Raw genomic sequence first — 22,947 nt, forward strand, 5'->3', positions numbered from 1 at the left:
TTCTCGTCATGTTACATGCTTAAAAGATTTTACTGAAGGAAAGTAACGATCATCCAACTTCTCATTAAAGCTTAAGTTCTAATGATATACACGTGCTTATGCAAAAAAGGTTGTACTCGCCACATACGTCGTCTAAATTTTAAGCTTCATTTTCAAAGAAGACGGTAATGAATGAAAATAAAGACTTGTTACTGTGGATAAACTAAGCAGTTATATTTAATGATTGATATTTGATGAAGTATTATGATTAGGGAAATAGGGTATGTTGAAATAAGCATCGGTATTATTTGAGCCAGTTAATGAAACGAGGTTTTAGTTTGTATTCATTCTTGATCAGGAGTTTAGGAATCGTCATAGTTACGAGGTTTAATGTTTTTTTGGAAATTTGGCGAAGTAGGAATTAAAAATGCAAGCATTAACAGGTGTATATTGTTGTTTTTTTCCTTGTGTATAATTTATTTGTATAATAAGCTGAATTTAATGAAACCAATGGGAACTTTGAAATAATTTTTACGTTTTTAAGGATGTTATGGAATTACTTAAGTTATGAGGATTGAAGAAGTATTTGTATAAGAAAATATTATTGATTATATGAATTTTTGTATCCTTAAAATAAAATGTTATCCATGTTTTTACAACAATGCGCGTACAAACTGTTATCCATAGATAAGACCTATTTAAAATTTTCTGCATCAATTTGAAGAATAGCACGTTTCAATATTTCCAAATCATAGACCTGTAAGTTTTCAAAATATATTTTGTCTCATTTTTAAAAAAGCGTTTCCCCCTTTCTGTCGCTTTTTTTCTGTCCTTTCTGTTTAATTATAGTTTAAGAAACTTTTAGCTTTTTACAAGAATTAAGGGCGTGGCTTGTAAAGAAAGTTACAAGCCACGAACATTTTCTGGGCATTTCTGTTTCTGGGGTTTTCTGGATCATTTCATCATATTTATCTCATTTCTCAGAACAATGCTTTCTCTTTTTAACTAATCTCAAAGGCTTCATAATGGCTTTGTTATATTTTTATGTAGTGCATAGTCTATACTTGACAAAAATTAAGGAGGTGGTAAATGTACTATGTTGATTCAAGTTCCATAGTGTTAATAAAAAAAAAAACGAAAAATTTTGACCATGAATGGCAATTTTACGTTTGATTTAAACGTTATTGGAATTGTTTCTTCAAAAACAGTTTCATGGTGAGTAATTTTACTGACATAAAACTGAATCGCTAAATGTCACCATATTGAACACAACCACAAAAAAAAAAAAAAAAAAAAAAAAAAAAAAAAATCGAAGTTTTGAAGTGGTTAAAAAAAATGTGATATCACTGATGCATATCGTCCCCTCATACCAACAGTAGGATGGATATCTTACTATTATTCCTGGGATTAGATGTCTATATGAAACAAAGTTTTTGCTATTCCCACCTTTTTACTTTCTTTTTACAAAAAAGGAAGTATTGTATTCATGAACAAATTTTCACTTAAAAAAATCGACCTTAATTTTCATTTTACTCACCCCTGAATGAATGATGAGTTTTTTTTTCGACTCGACCACACGTGGATAAGTGCATAAGAACGTATAGACACGCGAAATATCCATTTTGACGATTCTTGAGCTAATTACAACGAGTTTTCTCGTGAAGTCTGTATGTACGTATGTATGTGCGTATGTATGTCGCATAACTCAAGAACGGTATGTCATAGAAAGTTGAAATTTGGTACGTAGACTCCTAGTGGGTCTAGTTGTGCACCTCCCCTTTTGGTTGCATTCGGGTGTTTCTAAAGGGGTCTTTTGCCTTTTTTTGTGGGGAAAGTACTGTTAATTTCGATGTAAAGTACTGTAATTTCTCAAGTGGTGTTATTACTTGGCTGGCACTTGGTGATATATCGCCAGTTTTTTGGTAGCCAAGTTTTGTCGCCAACTTGGCGACAAATTTGGCGATTTTTTAAAAAATCTGTTTTAGTTTGGCCACCGTTGGTGATATTTAGAAAGTAAACTATTGAATCGCATTAAAATTGCCAGTAACGGGGAAATGACATTAAATTGGAGTAAAATGAAGTCATGTGATGCACACATCATCTCGTTCTGATTGAGGTTATGATTCCAAGTTGTCTAAACAGTTGTTTTTTGTGTCTGCAAACTTTCATATGTAAGTTCATGGAAACATCTGATATCATCAAGGTTAAAATAGTTTTATGTTTGCATTCTACCACTTAATCAAATAACAGTGTTTTAAGGTTATAGCTACATAATTAACACAGTAACTAATATAAGTTAGTAAAAGTGCACTGATTGCCTTAAAATGGGGCTACTTTAACCCAGCGTTAAAACAGCCCCAAACCACATTTCATCACTAAATTGTGTTAAGTAAGGTTTGTAATCTTTTAAAATAAATAGGTTAGTTACTATTTATACCCGTTTTTTTTTTTGCAGATCTGGGGATGAAAAGGGTCTGAAAGTATAAGAGAACCGCTTGTAGGAAATAATGCGTATTATTTAGAGGAAAAATTTCAATTGTGTCCAGATTCAACTGTCTTAGAGAGTGGCATCAGCCCATTTTGACTTAAGTCTATCAACTCAAAAATGGAAATCAAAAGGTCGTTCACAAAACAAGCCTGAGCATCCAGTATTATTTAGTAGCCAGGAAGAGCAGGTATTAAATAATCCTATCGGAGAAAAAAACAATCCACCCGAATCATTAAATTGAGGGGTTTTCTTTCTTTCAAGTGTTTAAATAACGAGCATTTCAATTGGTTTTAGCTGTAGTTGGATTATGTTTCTACTTGAGAAATTATGTTTGCCTAAAAATTTGTTTTTATGCATACGTTGATTTTATATTAATTTATACACATAAGTTTGCTCACTAGAATGTACGTTTTGAGTTTATTTTTCAAAATCATTGGTCCTTCTTGATACCACCACCTGTTTTACAGATTTTTTCTAATGAATTTGCTGAGAGGGTTCAAGTAACCCCGGCGCGGTTCTACTTAAACATATTTTTTTTTAAATAGAAAAAAAAAGTTAAAAATAGAGTTAAAATTGTCGTTTAAAAAAGGCTTAAAGTGGTAGCAAAACGTCTGAAAAGTGGTAAAAACAAGGTTGTCATTTCATATTATCGCTTTAACGAAGCATTCAGTGTAGAACTTGCAAAAAGTACGAAATTTCGGGTCCAACTAGGCTTACTTTATAGTAATTATTTCCTAGATGTTTTTCTCTCTTTAATATTGTAACATTCATTACCATCAGTAAGTGCTGTTGGACAAATGGTACAAATATACTTCTTCAGACTTATTTATTGTTGTTTATTAGATAAGATTTCTTTGAAATTTAGAATTGAATATGCAATAGATTTACTCTACATTTGGAAAAAATCTGATCAATGAAAAAAAATCCAAAGAAAAAAAAAATCCCATTCATCCCACCTTTCCACTCGTTAAGTTAAATCTTTGTCTATTATTCATTTAAATTATTTTCTTTTTTGACATGGTATATACTGTACAATTTTTCTCCAATTCTGATATCGTGGAATTAAAAATGCTTCAAATACTAATAGGTTAGAATTCAAAAAAAATAACATAATACAATACTGCTTTTCGTGAATGCATGTTGTGTGCTTAATAGGGTGGTCACAAAAAATCGATTTTAAAAATTTTTTCCGCGGCACCTCCCTAAAATGTGCCAAGAGACTAGAAAGCATGTGTTTTGCAAAGTTTCAGCTTAATCCAATACTATTGATGTGTGCCGAAAAGAGGCTAAAGCTACGGAAAACAGAGATTTTTTGGGGAAAAAAACGTAGTATTCCTCTTTAAAACAAAAACTTTTCAACCTATAAACTTCGTTCCGGTCTCATTTTATAGGAAATTTCATTCTCTCGTGATGAGATGTCTAATCCATTTTTAAAGCAAAATTTACAGAATGGAGCTTGGCATTTTTCAGGTAAGGTCATGGAAGATATCATCAATAAGGAATTTTTATGCAAAGACTAAAAGCATTGCAATATTCAATTACATTTATTTGCTCTTTGTTGATTTTAATTTATCCATTAAAAAGGCTTCATCATGAGGAACTTCAAAAATTAAATGCAAAAAATTTCTGATTTAAAATAAAGGAACTAAGCAGTTCAGAAAAGAAAGCAGAGAGTTAAAATTGCAAAAAAGAAAGAAAAATCTAATGCATTTTATTACTTACACTGTTAAATTATACATTGATATGTTATTACTATTCATTGAGAAGTTAAAGTAGTAATGGCTTCAATATGACAGATTTTGATGAATGTGGAAAAATGTGCCTTCTTTCAGTTTTAACTTGTGATAGAAACTGTCGTTAGTTAGAAATTTGTTTTACACCTGTTTCAGCTGTGCCATTAACTACCATTAAACTGTTTACTATCATTTTAGCTTTAATATAATATTGGTTTTCATACTTATTGATCAAGATCAGTACTTTGTATCGATTTCGTATCTCTTTAAAAATTTGAATCTCTTAAAAAGTTTGAAGAGAAATGAAAAAAATCTACTTCTTTGTCCAGAAAACTAAGCCAGATTGAGTTGTGCTTTTGTAACACAGTCATCTTCATTATCTCTTACTTCGGATATTAATTTTGATGCCTTCTTTGTTTTGATTTTTTTTTCTAAAGTATTATCAAAAAAGGGAAATGTAATGTAATCTTCTCTGAGACCACAGATGGCTAGTTATTTTAGGTAGTTCTGTGCCTACATCATCTTTATAAATGCTCTTGTATTGAGCCAAAGATTTTACTAACTGTAGATCATGGTTGGGGGACAAAGCTGGATCGCATGCAATACATAAACCACTATTTTCCGTAAATATTGATGATAAACAACCTAATATCTTCAATACCTTTTATCCCTAAATTGATCGATTAAGGAAAGCTGATCCCTGAAAAGATATACTTTTAAAGAGGATATGATGCAGTTAGAAGCAAAGAAATGTAATAGACAAAATTAAAATTTTGGAGATAATTACTACAAATAATAGGGGAACCTACGCGTAAGATATGGTACTAGTAGCTCTGGTAGGGGTTGTTATATAGCATCATTTAGAAAAAAAGTTCAATGTAAGCCTACGTAGGATTTGAACTTTAAACACGTTTTATGGAACGTTAAAAAGTTCACTTACATCACTTTGCTTCTCACTACGTCATATGGCCTTTGCCTTCCATCTGGTGTGATGAATAGCGCCAAGTACTCGAAAAGTAACGTTGTTTGGAGAAAAACTCCCTAAACAAGTTAAAGAATAAGTTAAATTATCACAATAATTTGATGCTTAATATTTATAATGAAATGTCTAATCACATTAAAAGGATCACCAATCCAGTAATCTCTCCCTCATACGTCAGCTTTCTTGTGCTTCTCTTTAGCTTGTACACCAAATTTCAAATCCTGACTGGTATCATAGAAAATAAACCTGATTCAACTGTCATTATTGATACCTGAATTAAGATTTGATTAACATTATCTTAAAGGTATGCGTCTGGAAAATTTCTAAAGTAATTTTTTTTCTCGCTAGCTTTTTAAATTATATGCTTTTCGAAATTAATCCGTGGTAAGCAAAAGGAAAAGCTGTATTACCTTCTATCGACCCCCTTCATTACCCAAGAAGGAATGGGCGCAAGGGAGAAATCATGAAAATGAATGAAACGCCCAAAATACCCTGTTATTTGGCGTTATTCCTGTGTTGACACACGATGTCGAGTGTGAACTTTGTCATTATCATAATTTATCTATGTTGGTTGCAGTTAACTTGGAGTATAGGCGTAAAAGGGCATAATTTAATGTTTCACTCATACGTCAACTTAATATTGCATCCCTTTTGCTTTTGCATCGACTTTCAAATCCTGAATATCAGCATAGAAATATCAACAGGAGCGTGCACAAAAATTTCGGGGCCCGTCAGAAATGACTTTTAACGGGTCCCCCTTTATATTGTTTACCACTACGTCCAACATATATTTCACCCCTCATTTGGAAAATATCGGGGCCCTTTCAAGCTCTGGCCTGGGCCAACAGGTCTTCCTTCTCCCCTACCACTGAATAGCAACGGAATGTACATGTCATCTTTTAATATCTGACTTTTGATCTCATTTACATTTCCATTAAGCTTTGCGTCCGTTAAAATTGTAATATACACCTTTTTTGTGGGGAGCAAAAAAAAAAAAGTTAAAAAAATTCCTGTGTGGACTTACAGTGTCAAGTGTGAAGAGTGTCAGTATCATAACTTCTCTACATTGATCGCAGTAAACTGTATCTTTAGCCTTGTACTTATTTCACTTTAGTGGAGTGAATTATGCAGAAAAGATATCACTTTCAAAAATAATACAGGAATCAAAGCTATTGACTTCCATTAAAATGTTAGTTGTAAAAATATTAGAATGAAATCCCAATGTAATAAAAACACCTACGTAATAGTTTAAAATGGAAAATTTGAAAATTATTTTAAATGACAAAAACGCTATTTAAAACGTTGCTATTATTTTTGCGTATTTCCTCCTAGGGTTTTATCTTAAAGGCTGACATTATCAAAAATATTGATGCTTTTTTTTTTTTCGTTTCTCTTATGTAGGCGTTTTTCAGGGGCAATCCTTTAGAAAAACACAAAGGTAAGATATTACTGTACTTTTTATTCTGATTTTTTTGGTCAACGACTATAAACATATTTTTTTTTCTTTGGTTAAATTTACATGGCTGACTTTTTGGTTTTGCAGTTATTCCATAAAACGCCAATTTCTTCCACTGCATATACAAGCAAACTCCACACATTCGGCCATACATATATTATCAATATAAACAGCCATTTTTTCTACATATCATAAAATAGTACTGATGTGGAAAGGCAAAGCGCAGCATCTGCAGAAATGAAGTTTTGAGATATTTGAAGAAATTCGTTTTGGATTCCATGCTAACAATTGGGAAATGTTGGAATTTGACGTTTTTTTTCCTACTTTACTTTCAGCGAAAATCAACAGGCTAACAACAACAACTAACAAACAGGCTTGTACAACAAAACTAACGTACATCAAATTAAAAAAAAAAAAGAAAAGAAAATGAAAAATGAAAAATTTGCAGTTATTGCGCTTTATTTTTCCACTCCAGCTACAGACAAATTACACGAAACTAATATCTACCTTACTGACTAAAGCGTACTCACATATTGTTGGGGAAAAAACATGTATGATTTAGTTACACTCTCCAGTTCAGTTGGTGCTAAAAAAATACCAAACTCAAATTGAAGGGAAAAAATGCAGTTTCACTCAAATTTGAACTCAAATTTGTACCAACCTAAAAATTGTCGAAATGAAAACGTCATTTGCACTTCCTTGCAAACTTAAATGCATGTTTGCAATGCAGTCAATACAAATCCAAATAAATTAAAAAATATAACACGGTTTGAAACAAATTTTGATTTTGATGTTTAACAGAAAAAATTTAGGGAAATCTTTATTTAACAGGTTGAAGAAAGTTTCACATTTTGGAATGAGCATTGGTTAAAGTTGTAAAATATTAAGTATTATACTTAATACTTGAATTTCGAGACACTATCCTCAGAAAGAACATTTACTTATGAGTAATTAAGTATTTGTTAAAGAATGATGTTTACTGTTTTAGTTGTTTTTTAGTATATGAGCAAAATTAAGAACAAATTCCGTACATTTAGTTTAAATTTTTAAATTATACAAGACATTGTTTATCAGGCAGTACGTTATCTGTTTTCCAAATTGATGTTATTGATTTTATTTTTTAATTTCATTTCCTCAATCTAGAGTATATTGAATGTTCTTTTGTAATATTATTCCTGTACATTCATTTTATCCCACACTACTAAGTAAAAAGATCATATTAACGAGACTAAAAGATGCGATGGTTAAACAGTTTTTAAAGTACAAATAGAAGCAAATAAAAAAAAAAATGTAGCTACTCTCAAATAGTGTATACTTGCATTGATTTGAATGAACAAGTAAATCATTTAAGCTATTTACTTTTGTTTAATAAAGTAAAATATAAGTTATGATTTGCAATCGTATATTCATTGAAATAAATGCAATCAAAAGTAATTATAATAAAATATTTCTTCCTAAAACTTTATCTTATTTAATAAAACTTCTCTTGCATTCAATTGCACTTTCATTAGATTTGCGCTCCACTTCATTCGTTTTCCCCAGTAAGCAAAGAAAAAAAGTTACCTGAAAATCAGGGAAAGTATGATAAATTTATTCAACCCAACCTCGTCAGGGAAAATAAAAGGACAAAAATCTTGACCAGATGGTTTTCTATATTTAGAGGTTCAGCATCTTTGAATGGACGAGCCAATGGCCATTGTCATGGCACATGCGCAGCGACAGCCTGAGGGCGCTCGCTGTAGAACCACTAACGAAAACGCCGCCTCCTAGTTGAAAAGAGTTCCTTCTGAGGAGCAGACGACAGTTGAGTTAGTTGTTCGAATCACCTTCTCACCATCCCACCATGTGAATTGAGGTTTCTCCTCTGTTGCGGAATCTTCGGAAAATCAAAGTCGCGATGGACCTTTCCCCCCGCTGAGAGCGCGATTGTTATTTTAAAGTATTCGTAGTTTTGAAAACTATTTACTGAAAACTTTTATCCACTCTTTATCTAGTTTTGTTTCGCTTTTCGCTAGCACGCGATTGGGTTTTGCCCTGAAACTGATTGAGACTATGAAGGTTTATTTTGTTGTGAGGGTTTTGCGATTGATATTTTTGGTTGGTGTTGTGACACTTTCGATGAGATATGGGATTGTTGGTGCAGATACTTCGACCGAAGAGCCTCTGGCGATTGTAGGGGAACATTTGAGAAGCCAAAACAAGCCCCGAACACGGATTGTAAACACAAAGTATGGTGAATTGCGTGGATTCATTACAACTTTACCTAATCGACAATTACAAACAGTAGAAGTATTTTTGGGTGTACCGTACGCAAGTCCTCCAATATCTGCTCTTCGTTTTATGCCACCGGTAACGCCAGCCCATTGGAAGGGCGTACGAACCACTGACAGGTTTAGTCCGGTTTGTCCTCAAAGGCCACCTGACATAAGTAATGAAACGGAAGCTCTAAAGAGAATGCCTCCTGGTAGATTGGAATACCTGAAGAAGTTGTTGCCTTACCTGCGAAATCAAAGCGAGGACTGTTTATATTTGAATATATATGCCCCATCAAGAAGTAAGTAACCTAGCACTTCATTTAGAATTTTTATGTAATTGAAAGTGAATGGTTTGAAATAGTTATGTATTTAAATGTTTACTATTAAAAGAAATATACTTCAAAAATATAAGGACAGGAATGTCACTTCTTTATAAGGGAAAATGCCTAAATTATGGTGAACTTTTTAATTTAAAATAGCCTTGATTAAATAAATGGCATACTAAAAATATTCCATAGTGATTTTTCAGATAAAATATCTATAAGAAAGAAATGGACCTGACGACAATAGCTGTTGATATTCTAAAAATTGATTTGCACTATTGCGAAATGCGTTCTAATTTAAAAAAGAAAAAAAGAAAACAATGATGCAATTCTTTGAACGTATTTTAACCCCTGATACGGTTGATAATATACACATTTTAGTAAACTAACAGTAAGTTTGCTAAAGAATCTAATTGGAATCGTAGTTTCGAAAATAAATTAGTTCAATGAAAAAACAAACAAATCTTATTTAACGAAGTTTCATCATTTAAGAATTGCTTGAAATTCTTAGGGTTTAGTTTAAAGTTTAGAAGCAGAAAATTGCTTTAAGAAGTGTTTTATAAACTATTTTTAAATATTTCCATGCAATAAAGATATTTACTCTATAAAGCGCAATTTTATTTCAGTGCGGTAATTTCTAAGATTTAATCTTTATTTCAAGATGCTTAATATTGCGGTTTTAGTTCACTGATCCATGAATGTATAACTTAGGATTTCTTTTCATTCTAGCTTTTGGCTTTCTCTTCATTATATAATTTTAGAAAATGTGTTGCACTTGTGTTTATAAGGTGAATGATTTAGATTTATATAGTTGTCCTCGACTTACGCTATGTTTTTGTCTGAAATTAAACTGTATCTTTATATTGTTTGCCCATAACTTTATCGAACTAACAACTAGTTCGAATTTTTGCTTAGTACTGACTTATGAACTTAGTACGAACTTTTTTTCGTAATTCATTAAATTATTTTAATTTATTTGTTGGATTCCCATTTTGAAATTAAAGAGATAGAGCTTTACATAGAATGACAAATTCTGATCTGCCTTAAGTATACCTTGACTAAAAGTGCGCAATTGTAACACGACTCACATTTAAGCAAATTTCGTACTGTTTTTTGATTATTCAAAAGCCCATCGCAGTTATTGAAATAAGTTTTAATTTGTGCGTTGACTGGTGGTATGTAAATGATTTTAAAGTAATATGTATTGAAATTTTCTTACATATAATGCTAAAGTTGAATTAGATGTTTCGGAAAGTTTGTTTTTTTTTAAACCGTATTTTCATCAAGAGGTGAGGGTCATTCCATAGAAATGTCAACCTCAACCTCGGATTTTTTTTTTCCACAAAGCCCTAATTGTGACCTATCACTTCATTCAGCATACTTTATAGTATATAATTCCAGTAACAGTTTGCAAAAATTTCATTCGGTGTTTTTCTTCTGGCTCTAAACGTGCGAGGTGGTAGAAAAGGCTTAGCATACGCAAAAAACATACGTCTAAATTTTCTTGTGTAATGTAAAAATTTTTGGAAATTTTTAAAAGAACTATGTTTATTCTAAAAGATTAGATGTTGGCCCAATAAAATTAACTGTTCGTTTTGCATACATTATAAGATAAGTATTTTAATTAGTTTGGTTATTTCACTGAAAATATTCACGTTACGTTAGTCACGAAAATGCACTATTTTCTGCTTAAAAACTAAACCAGATGAATGAACCAAACAGCACTTTTTATTTTCTTTCATCTGTGTCATATCTAGTTAAAAAGTGCAAAATATTTATTTCAGTATCAGTAGATATAAAATAATTAGTGTGACTAACGTAACATTTCAGCTGTGACTAACGTAACATTTCAGCTGTGACTAACGTAACAGTTTGCATGTGACTAACGTAACATCTTAAAAAGACTGCTAATATTTAAAACTTAATTTAATTTTGAATAAGTAGGCATTCTATATTGATTAAAAATATTTAGGGTGAAAAATAACAGTAATATTACATTGTAGACCTTCTGTCTACTTAGAAAAATACTTTTTTAAAGGTCTTTAAAAAGATATTTCCAGTTTCAAGAATTATTATTTAAAATAAAGAAAAGTTGAGTAAAACAAAATGAGTACTCTGCTGAATGTGCATTCAACACAAGAATCCGAATTAAGAAAATAGAAAAGAGAACGTCTGTATTTTTTTTAGAAAATACATTTCCACCTATTATTAAAATGAAGTAATGGCAGCTCGTTGGGGAAAACTTTGAAGATGTTACATGATACAGTGACAACAAGCGCTGCTGCAGCATATTTCAGAAAATGCATGAATGATCATTTAGAAATTTATAACATTTGCGATGATATCTGGAATTAAAATTCATTCTGCAAAAATGTTCGAATATTTTTTTTCAATGTTACATTTTAATTCAGGATGCACAACACTATTCGTTCGATGAATCAGTAAACCTAAAAAAATAATATGCCGTTGAAAAGTACTACGGAGTTTCTTATGACGGTAACTGGTATATCGGCAGAATACAGGAATTTGGTGAAACTATCAACTTGTATAAAGTTAACTTTTTAAAAGAGAGATATTTAAGATTTAACTAGCCCAAAAATGAGGTTATTCAATTGGTATATATAAAAGCAGGGGTTTTTTTATTTATTTTTAATTTAATTTTTATTTATTTATTTATTTATTTTTTCGCACATTCAAGTTGAGTTAATTGAACTGAATCCTTCCATTCAATTTCTTACACCATTATAGAAAAAAAGTAAAGAAAACCATAATGCAACATAAAAAAGGTTCATAAAAAGTGTAAAAGTAATATAAGAGCAAGAGATTATTTACAAAAAGCTTTTTATATGCATTCATTGCTTGTTATTCGATGGTTACGTTAGTCACACACAGTTTTTCGTAAAAGTACCATTAAGGGCCAAAAAAGATTCATCGGTAATAAATCTGTTGTATATTTTTGAAAATAGACTGTTTACCTGTTACAAATATATCGGCCAATTTAAAATGCTTGCGTAACTTTCAGAAAAATTTGCCTCGTAACATAAGCATTGTTTCTCAGGGTTGCAAAAATGTTACGTTAGTCACGATGCCTTTTTTGGTGAAAAAATAACTGCCAGCGCTTATTTTGCTTCAAATTCTTTGTAGAAATGAAAAATAGTCACCTTGTACATTTTAAATCTGCATATTAAACTTAAAAAAACTTATTTTTACTCCCGGTGTAAGTAGAAAGAGTAAGAAAATCAGCTGCGAATGTTACGTTAGTCACTATGGAATGACCTTATATATATATAGAAGCCGGTACTCTTCAGCAGTGAAAACTTCATCCTGTGGTCGAAAGACCAAAAATTTATACTAAAACTAAACGCAGGATGTCCTGTTCCGAGAAAGATAGCATTCAGGATTACATTGGGCTAAACGCACCACATGTGAAAAATGAATGCAAGATTTTTGGAACTAAGAACCTAAAAATATATATCAGCACTGGGGTTTCGTCTCGGACATTAAGAAGCCAAGGCTATCAATAATGTCCCTCTACCGTACCGCCAACGAAAAATTAATAGTCTTACCTAAGTATCCGGGTGCAAATCCATATCCAATAAATCACGTCCAAAAATATTCCAGTTCGAGCTAAAAACACCAATGTAACCCTGAATGCTAGCTTTCTCGGAACATGACATCCTGCATTTAGTTTTAGTATAATTTTTTGGTTATATATATATATATATATATATATATATATATATATATATATATATATATATATATATATATATATATATATATATATATATATATATATATATATATATATATATATATATATATATACATATATATATATATATATATATATATATATATATATATATATATACTATATATATATATATATATATATATACATATATATATATATATATATATATATATATATATATATCATGTCAAAATTAGGACCCAAAAAAACTTTTTAATGGAATTTTGAAATTTTAAATATTTTTCTGTTATCAACTATGTTCTGACTGAATTCTTTCATCTTGCGCTCAAGTACGTATCACTAATAACTAAATATTTGATTAATATTCAAAAAGTAAATCATCCAGCAAATGCAAACAGTAACTGAGAATTTAAATAAACATCAAATATTTACTTAGAGCTGACTTTTGAAATGAATATGACGTAAAAGGAGTAAGAATTGTAAAGATAAGACGTTAGAAAGAAAATTAATATTAATATTTTGAAGTTACTGTTTAATATCTTATGTGTAATAGTTGCAATGTAGGATAAAACTAACATTTTCGTTTATTAAAAGATATAGTGCGCACCAGCTGTGTTTGGCATCAACTTTTGCAGTACAATTTCAATGTCTAGTTTCTACTTCGTTAAAAGTATCGCTTTTTTTCTGAAATTTTGTTTTTGTTAAGATGAATTTTGACATTTTAGTCGAAATCAGAACATGGGAGTTTTCCTGTCTATTGCATTCACAATACAGTATTAATTGTTTTACATTAGATTCATTTCGACTAATGTTATGTTTATTGTTATCATTTGTTATTACCAGAGTAAAGTTTAAAATTTTAAAAATTACATGAACATATAGTTCACCGAGTTAGTGATTTTTCTTCGTCATTGGAAAGATATAATTCTGAATTATTTATTTACTTACTTTCCATACATTAATTTTCTTTAAAATTTATTGAATTCTTTAACCATCTGTGGATAAAATTTCTACATCAGATACGAGTAGAGATAATTGAATGCAGTTTTAAAAGCTTAAAATTCTGAAACAAATGATTTCGTTTGAAAGGAAAAAAAAACAACTATGAAAAAAAAACATATCGTTCATTCAAGTTTTAATTATTTTTCAAAGTATGGCATTATTCTCAAATTTTCTTTTACACTATAGAAATGCTTCTACGCAAGTGTACTAGCATTGAATATTTTCTTCTCTAAATGTCGTTAACCACATGGGTGCGTACTAACGCAGCTGAATACAGAGCGAGGAATTGAATGCTCTAAATTACTTTTTAACGGAATAACGCAAAACAATCATAAGTCAGCGTGCCGTGAACGTTTGTATTCTTTTCTGTGATATTAACCAACTGATGTATGTATCATACATTGACGTGTTGGACATGCATCTCCAACACAAATGGCTAAATGCTGTGGTTTCGAATAGTTTATCTCAATGTTAGCATGTAATAAAAAACATGTTGGCCATATAAAAAATGGGCCACATAAATGTTGGTGCAGACGAAACATTTTAGAAACTAAAGATATAAAATGAGCAAGCGGAAAGCTAAATTAGAATAGCGTAAAGTTTATAGTGCACGAATTTTCGAAAGGATTTGCCAATTTTAACTCAGGATCTTTTTTCAGATCGACTACGGTGCTCAGAACATCAATTCTTTGTGTTTATTAAATTGAAAAATCTCAAGTATAAAATAAAACACTTTTGTCTATTCCTGCACAGAAGGTTTCGATATTATGTTTTAAACAGAACAATGAAAAATATAAAACAACATTTATGTAAGCTATAAAACCAAAACTAAACAATTTAAGAGTTCTCATTACAATCAAATAATTTTTACAGCTTGATATCACTGTTAATTAAAAATGGCCACTACTATACCAACACGTGTTAGGAAATTTCCGTTCTTGTTGCTTATAAGAGTTCATTTTTTCATATTTTGCAATTTATTTGAAGTGTTTTTCAGGTCTTTGACTCCAGTATTTGATCTCGGATTTTTTTTCCTTGGCAGCCTCTATCAGCACCAGAATACAAAATTTAAGTTGCAAATATGTTTTTTTATTGTTTGCCATTCATGCTTCAAGATATTTAAAATATGATCCTGTTTTACAGGCATTTCTTTATTCTAAGGCTCATATTTGTATGATATTAAATACTATTTTCATTAGATATTTAGTTCTCGAGGAATGAATCTTCCCAAATGACAATGGTCTCCTGAAATCCCTGTGCAGCAATCTACGACGCGGTTTAAAGCCAAAAAATAATTCTGAACATAAGTAACGTGTTAGATTAATCATGAAATATAGCAATGAGATGAATAGGCGCAGAGAAATGCCTGAAAAGATATATTAATGCACGCACATGCTACCTTTGGATTATTTTTGTACAGAGTGCAGCACAAATCTTTATTAGCTAAAATGAATTTTCCCCCTTTAAAACCGTAGGTTGACTTCCCCAAGTAATAAAGACTCCGTATTCTACGTCACAGCGTCACATCGCGTTGCTTCTGCGCCTGATCCCGAGCTCAACCTGTTAGTTGTTTTCACATTTCAGGGACTCTATGACAAAAAAGACCGATTTAGAATAAGCAATAAAATAATGACGGCGTGCACATTGGTTTCTGCGAAAGACTTATCATACAAATTTTACACGAATGTTTTGATTTTTCTCTCGATGAAAGCTATTTCTCATCACGAAATTAAGCTACAAATTTTAAAACGCAACCTAAAAGAAAAGAAATTGTGGCATATGACTTTTGTACTTTATTACAACTTACTTAAACTAGACTTGATGAAGGAAAATAAGATGAACTTCGGTATATGACTTTTGTACTTTATTACAACTTACTTACACTAGACTTGATGAAAGAAAATAAGGAAAACTTCGGTTTTGTTAAACCGTTTTAATGCACCTTTTGGTAGTTTATCAAATTTCAGGAAAACTCTTAAGTTCATCATAACTAAGTAGTGGGGGAAGAGGGGGTGACACATCGCAGCAAAGTACTACTAAGTTAAGTTTGGGTATTATAAATGACTAAAAAATATACTTTAATAAAATATTAAAATGTTGAAATAAATGAAAAAGAAAAACTTTTCAAAACTGACGCCATTACTAATCTTCTTGCGTATGACTTCTACAGGTATCTATAAAAATGTAAAAAAAAAATCAAAAGAAAAATTACTTACTGGGGAATTTAATATAAAGTACTTGATTTTATTTTAAAATATGCTTTCATTTATAAAGTGTGTTTTAAGAATATTATTAGGAAATCTTGAAGAGAAAATGTTCAAGGCCTCTTTGCGTGAACTCACAATAAAAGCTGCGATTAAAACTTTACAAAAAAAGGAATCTTGTTTTATTCTCGTATTAATAAATAATATATGTCTGTGTATATGTACCTATATATACAGGGTGTATCAGTACAGCGTTTACAGACTGTCATGGCAGATAGAGTACACCTGGACGATGGGAAATCACATAGCAATGCATGGTCGGAAACGCTTTCCTGGCGCGGTAGTGACGACACAAATAACCAAAAAGACAAGACACCCTGATACTCCTTAAATAAATAAATAAACATATATATATATATATATATATATATATATATATATATATATAAATTCTTAGAACTTAAAATAAAATATTCTACATTTAGACAGCGCAAATGCAGCTAAAGTGTTAAATGTATATAAAATATATCAATTAAAATCTCACTCGTAAATGGCACACTAGCAAGTGTATGAAACAAAAACAACAAGAAACATATAAGAATGATAACAATATAAATTGAAAAACTATACGAAGTTGAACAATATGAACTATAGAATGGGCAGTTACTGCGACGTCATAAAAGAGCTGGAGCAGTTGGCATAATATATTAATTTGCTGGTTTCTATAGAGGTCGATAACGTACATGTCATAGTGCATTTGCATTCTTATCATATTAGCAAGTATTAACTTGCCAGATTAAACGTGACAAGTTTTCATAAAAATTGACGAGTTTTTTTAAATGCTGACATGTACTAGTTCAACCCCCCACTCTGACCTGCAAAAAAAAAAAAAAAAAGAGAAAGCAGTCAACTTACCCATTCTGATAGAATAACAAAAAACTCCAAGAAATCAGTTATCCAGTTAAACAAAATCCTGTTCCATTCCAGTTCCGACAGTTGATCGTAGGCTCAGCATCCAAGAAACGCCACCCTTGCATAAGGTTTTAAGCGTATCCTATCATTCATGCCTTCAGTGGACCTGTTGCCATTCGCATTTATTTGGGCGGCAACTATAATTTTCGATTTTTTTTTATAAAAGATTTCTTGAATAAATTAAAATAAAAGAAGGTAAAATTGGCAGGATAAAAATTGTAGTAGTATAAATATGCAGCAAATTTAAAACATTGTTTGCCGAAATAAACGTTGTTATTACAAATCCTAAAAAATCTGCTTATTTGCCCAATTATTATATTAATAAAAACTTTCTTATGTAGATTGCTAAACCAATGTGGCATACTATTAGTGAAAAAATTGAAGTAATCTTTTTTATCGTAGATATCGGTGATAAGCCCAAATTTATCAATTTTAAAAGAAATGTCCAAAAAACTAGCGGAATATATTTCATCATTGACTTTGTTTAATTGTAAGCTTTGTAGGTAAATTAGATTGATTAAAATTGGTAGATAGAAGATAAGTTCAATCTAATTTACACACAAAGCTTTTTCTTTTTAAATGCTGTTAGTGGTACATTTTAGAAAAAATAATTTTAATTTTGAGAGCGTTGTTATCTATATGCAATTGAAAATTATTTCAACCACTAATTTTTTGACTTATTTCAAACTTCTGCAGTTTTTAAAACATGAAGATATAACGTACCATGTTAAAAACGGAACTTTCATCTAATGTTGAATTTAAACCGGATACTTAAGCACTGCCTGCCTCGTTTTCTTCCAACTGCGGAAGAAAACTCGTTTTTCTCCGCTCTAATAGCATCGAAAGTTTTTTCTACCACGTAGAATATGCTACCAAAATCGCTATACAGCGATTCTCGAAAAAATGTGCCGTGCATAACGCTAAGTTTTTCATTTTTTCCAGCTAACCAAAGCCTTCAAAAAATAATGCTGTTGGGAAATAATATATGGTTTAATATACTATCAAAGCATAACAGTTAATCCCATATTTAGTCAATAGTTAGTTGAATAAAATAAAAAACTTATGCACGGGACATTTTTTCGAGAATCACCCTAATGATGTCAAAAGGATACGTGCCTTGACTTTAGAAATGCTATCTCATAAATTACGACGTAATTTTAAACATGTGTCCTAAAAACGAGAAACATTTTCTGCAAAGTTATTTTGGGGGAAAAAACCTGTTCGCCTACTCTGATTGAACGCATTGGTAATACTTCACGAAGTAATTTTATGCTAAAGAAAGATAATTACACTTTTTCAGTAAACTTAAATTATTTGATTCAATTTAAGTTTGATAGAACCAAATATGTTACTGGGTGTCTTTTTTAAGGATGCAATAAATTGGAAATTATTTTTGAAATGCAAATTGGTTTCACATTTTAGCTTTTTTTTACTTCCTTTTACAAAAAAGGAAGTATTGCATTCGCGAAAATTTTTCACTCAAAAATCGACCTTAATTTCCATTTTACTCACCCCCGAATGATTATTGAGTTTTTTTCGACTCGACCACACGTGGATAAGTGCCTAAGAACGTATAGACACGCGAAATATCCATTTTGATTATTTTCGAGTTAATTACAACGAATTTTCGCGTAACGTCTATATCTACGTATGTGCGTATGTATGTCGCATAACTCAAGAACGGTATGTCCTAGAAAGTTGAAATTTGGTACGTAGACTCCTAGTGCGGTCTAGTTTTGCACCTCTTTTTTCGGTTGCCTTCGGGTGTTTCTAAAGGGGCTTTTGCCCCTTGGGGGGGGGGGGAATCACTCTTAATTTGGCGGATATCGCAAGTCTTTTGGTAGCCAAGTTTTGTCGCCAATTTGGCGACAAATTTGGTGATTTTCTTTTTAAAAATCTGATTTCTATTTGGCCACTTTTGGTGATATTTAGAGAGCTAACTATTGAATCACATTAAAATTGCCAGTAATGGGGAAATCACATTAAATTGGAGTAAAAAGAAGTCATGTCATGCACTAATCAGCTCGTTTTAAGTATATTTTATGGAGAAATGTGAAAAATTACGCTAGTTAAAAATAGCTTTTGCATTTCAAAACTTCTTTTAATCTATAAACTCGGCCAATATTAGAAAAGAAAAAAAGGCTAGTGTGGGTATTCTTCACAAATAATTTTGTGGTTACATCCGTTTTTTTAATAATTGTCCCAGCTTTATCTTGTCTACCATTACGCTGAGATACATAATGTTTTTTTTTTTTTTTTTTTTGATATAACTATTCATAGTTTCGTGGAGGTGTGGGGGGGGGGGTTGAATTTGTATTTTAACTCAAGTACCACACGTAAGGTTTAAACGTTTTAAAGATCTGCTAGTACGTTGACGACCATTTTGAAACGCCGGGGAACGAAGTGGGGATTGCATTTCAAACTTTGTTGTGGTAGTGGGGGAAACCTGCTAGCGTCTACTCTTTCCTCGAATTCATTTTCGTAAGACAGTATAAAGTAAGTTTAATGCTAAAAAACGACAATTACATATTGTACACAGCGTACACTATTTTATTAATCTTGAGTTTTATCTCTTTTTTTTTCGGTAGTCTGTTTTAGGTAAAAATGTGAAGAATTACACAGGTGAAAAATTTGCTTTTGAATTTCAAACTTTCCTTTACTACTTCTAATTTTTGTCTCATATTCACAAGTTTAAAATAACAAACATTTACCTACATTGTTTCTTAAATGTTTATATCAAACCACACTTTAAAATATTTAAGAAGACTAAGTATACATGTTGGACTTTGCTTGATACATTTTTGCGAAAATAATAATAATAATAATAACCCTTCATTTAGAAGAGTTTTTGTTTAATATTTGCTTGTGTTTCCCCCCAAAGCAAGTTTAAATTTGTCCTTCTAAATTTTAGAAATCATTTAAATTATTGTTTCGATAATTTCTTTTTATTACAGGTCATGCTTTTAATTTGCACCTTATAATATCTGATGAATATACAGGGTGTTCCGTTTTAACCTGCAAGGCCTCTATTTTCGCAACCGTTAGTCCTAGATACATACTTCTGGTTGCGGAAATGTTCAAAATCAGGTGCATTGTTATGATATTGAAAGTTTGAAGCAAAAATAAAAATGAGTCAAAAAATACAAAATTAAAATTTTTATACAAGCCCTTGGTCCCCTCAAGTATATTTAGGGAAACAATCTCCATTGAAATAAAATTCCAAAGCAAAAAGTTTGACATTAGTACGACCAATATTCACCGAGATATGAAACGCAGTGTTTTGTGACTTACCCCATTTTACACACGCCGTCAATAACACCCTTTGGATGAAAATATAGCGGTTAACAAGGATTAAAAATCATATGTGTGCATAAAGTGTGGTTTTTCAAATTGTTCGAGGTTTTGTAGTGTGTTTTTGCGCACCGCGGCATAACATTTGCATTTATTTTTGAAAACCAGTGAAAGGTGGAAATAGTTTGTTTTGTCATTTCAACAACCTGTCATTCTTCTGAAAGAGCTATAAGTTACAATTTTATTTTTTGTACGGTCCCTTAAAACTTTAAACTCTAATATCTCTTTGAGTTTTGTTCTCACAAATGTAAAGTTGTTTTTTTAAGTAATGTTTTTCAATGGAGATTTTTTCCCTAATTATAAGTGAGGGGACCTAGGGCCCGTATGAAAGTAAAATTTTGTATTTTTTGACTGAATTCTTTTTTTGCTTCAAACTTTCAATATCTCAACTCTGCATCTGATTTTGAACATTTTTGTAATTGGAAGTATGTGTCTAGAACCCTGTTGCGAAAAAAAGGTCTTGTGGGTTAAAACGGAACACCCTGTAGAGCAAAAATAACGTTGCGTTATTTCTGACGCTGCAATACCTATAGTTACAACTGCATAAGAAGCAAAAAAAAAAAAAAAGGAAACTTTATGAGTGAAGAAAAACAAAAAAATGGTGAAAAAAGTGAAGAAAAAAAAAGTGGAGTGATGAAAAAAACTTTTTTTTGAGACTTAATTTACTTAATATATTTGGTATGCTGCTTTATTGCTGAACCAATAAGAAGTTGAATTCTTTTCTAATTTAGTTTACATTTTAACCGAGACTTGGATAGCAACAAATCATGTAAAATGCATTTATGTATCTCTCCGATATTTTCTAAACACGTTATTGGTATTGCAATAAAACCTGTTTATCTTGAACTCTCGATCTTCAACAATATATTGTATAATGTACATATTGGCTAACAAATCATTTAATTGACAAGGGTCGAGAGCTTGCAATTTTCCCTGTCTTAAAGTTTATGCTTAAGTCAAATGGCAGAAGTCTTACTGAGCATTTCATTCAAAGTTCAATGCAATTGATAAGAAAAATGGAAGTAATTAAACAAAAATGTTTGTCTTTCAAAAAAAAAAAAAAAAAAAATGGGGGAGGAGAGGACGTTCGTAAAAACTACAAAATTTTCGTAAAAAGTTAAATTCCAATAAATTGATAGAAGCAATGAAAAAAAAATGAACTACATTCATTTCTTAGTATGAAACTCTAGATTTGTTGCTGTGACTAAGAGATTCTAAACTGGCAGGCAACAAACTGAAACAGTGCAACTTATATGTAAAAGCAAACTTTTATCTTACACAGTTTGGGTACAATTTACAAACACGGGTAATTTCACATAGTGTAAAAAAACGTGGGAAAAATGATACATCAAAATAAGACATGAAACTCAAAAATGTATAAAATACTTCCAACTTTTTGTAGCATAAAAATGTTCAGTTCCGGCTAAGGTATCATATTATCCGTAAGATGTATCATATTTTTGATTTCCGAAAGAAAATGATATACTTTCTGCCAATGTCACACTTTATTCTCAGAGATTTATTCTTGCATTCCAACTTCAAGCTTATCTTTTTATAAGAAGCTTTTAAGAAAAAAGATGAAAAGGTAATTTGCTGATCGCCTTCAAGTCTCAAAATTTTACCCCTGAAAAGTATGAAACTTCATAGGTCGTGCATCTTTTATAAAGCTATCAAAATGTGTATATCTTTTATTAAGCATAACATTGACAACCATTTTTGAAGTGCGATTCTTTTTATTTTGTTGATAGTATAGGTGGATGTTGGATGCATTTTGAATAAGAGAAAAATTCTGGATTTCAAGAAATACTTTTATAATATCTAAGCAGTGAACAAATGTTCCTGATAGAGCAATTTCTCAAAATAAGTTTAAGTAAAAGTATTACTCAAAGAAGATCAGGAAAACCAATTTATATATATATATATATATATATATATATATATATATATATATATATATATATATATATATATATATATATATATATATATATATATATATATATATATATATATATATTGGAGAATATACCTCTATCTATTATTTATGACACATTTTTATCAAAGAAAGTCAATAAGTAAATTAATTATTTTATTAATAGAAAGCTATGCAAATTAAAAGGTGAAGGAGAGTTTATCTTTATAAAATTAAAAACTTTGGAAAGACAAACAACATTATACATATCGAATATGAAAAACATTTTCAAATCAAATTCTTAGAAAAAAAAATCAACTCATCAATACCAACGAATCCAAAAAATCATTTCACATTAATTTCTAACATGCATTAAAATTAGATAGCCTTCTTTTAAAGCTACAAGCAGGATAAAGTCAGATTCTTCTTAGTTTTTAAACTTGCCCACATAAAGGTATACCTAATGCTAAAAAATATTTTCTTGCTTGGATACCGAAAAAAAAGTTAAAAAAACAAAAGTAGTATTTTAGCATTCATTATACAAGAGTTTACTAGGGACTGAGAACGAACTT

At 30.6% G+C, this 22,947-nt stretch overlaps 1 protein-coding gene across 1 annotated transcript in view; it reads left to right on the forward strand.

Moving 5' to 3' along the window:
• The first annotated feature begins 8,448 nt into the window (after nucleotides 1–8,448).
• LOC129218054 (neuroligin-4, X-linked-like) overlaps nucleotides 8,449–22,947 on the forward strand; it is a 162,615-nt gene continuing 148,116 nt past the window's right edge. The window contains exon 1 of the mRNA XM_054852238.1: nucleotides 8,449–9,192. Coding sequence (XP_054708213.1) covers nucleotides 8,691–9,192 — 502 coding nt within the window. The 5' untranslated portion in view covers nucleotides 8,449–8,690. The remainder of the gene's footprint in view (nucleotides 9,193–22,947) is intronic.

This window comes from Uloborus diversus, chromosome 3 (assembly GCF_026930045.1).
Source record: "Uloborus diversus isolate 005 chromosome 3, Udiv.v.3.1, whole genome shotgun sequence".
Lineage (NCBI taxonomy): Eukaryota > Metazoa > Arthropoda > Arachnida > Araneae > Uloboridae > Uloborus > Uloborus diversus.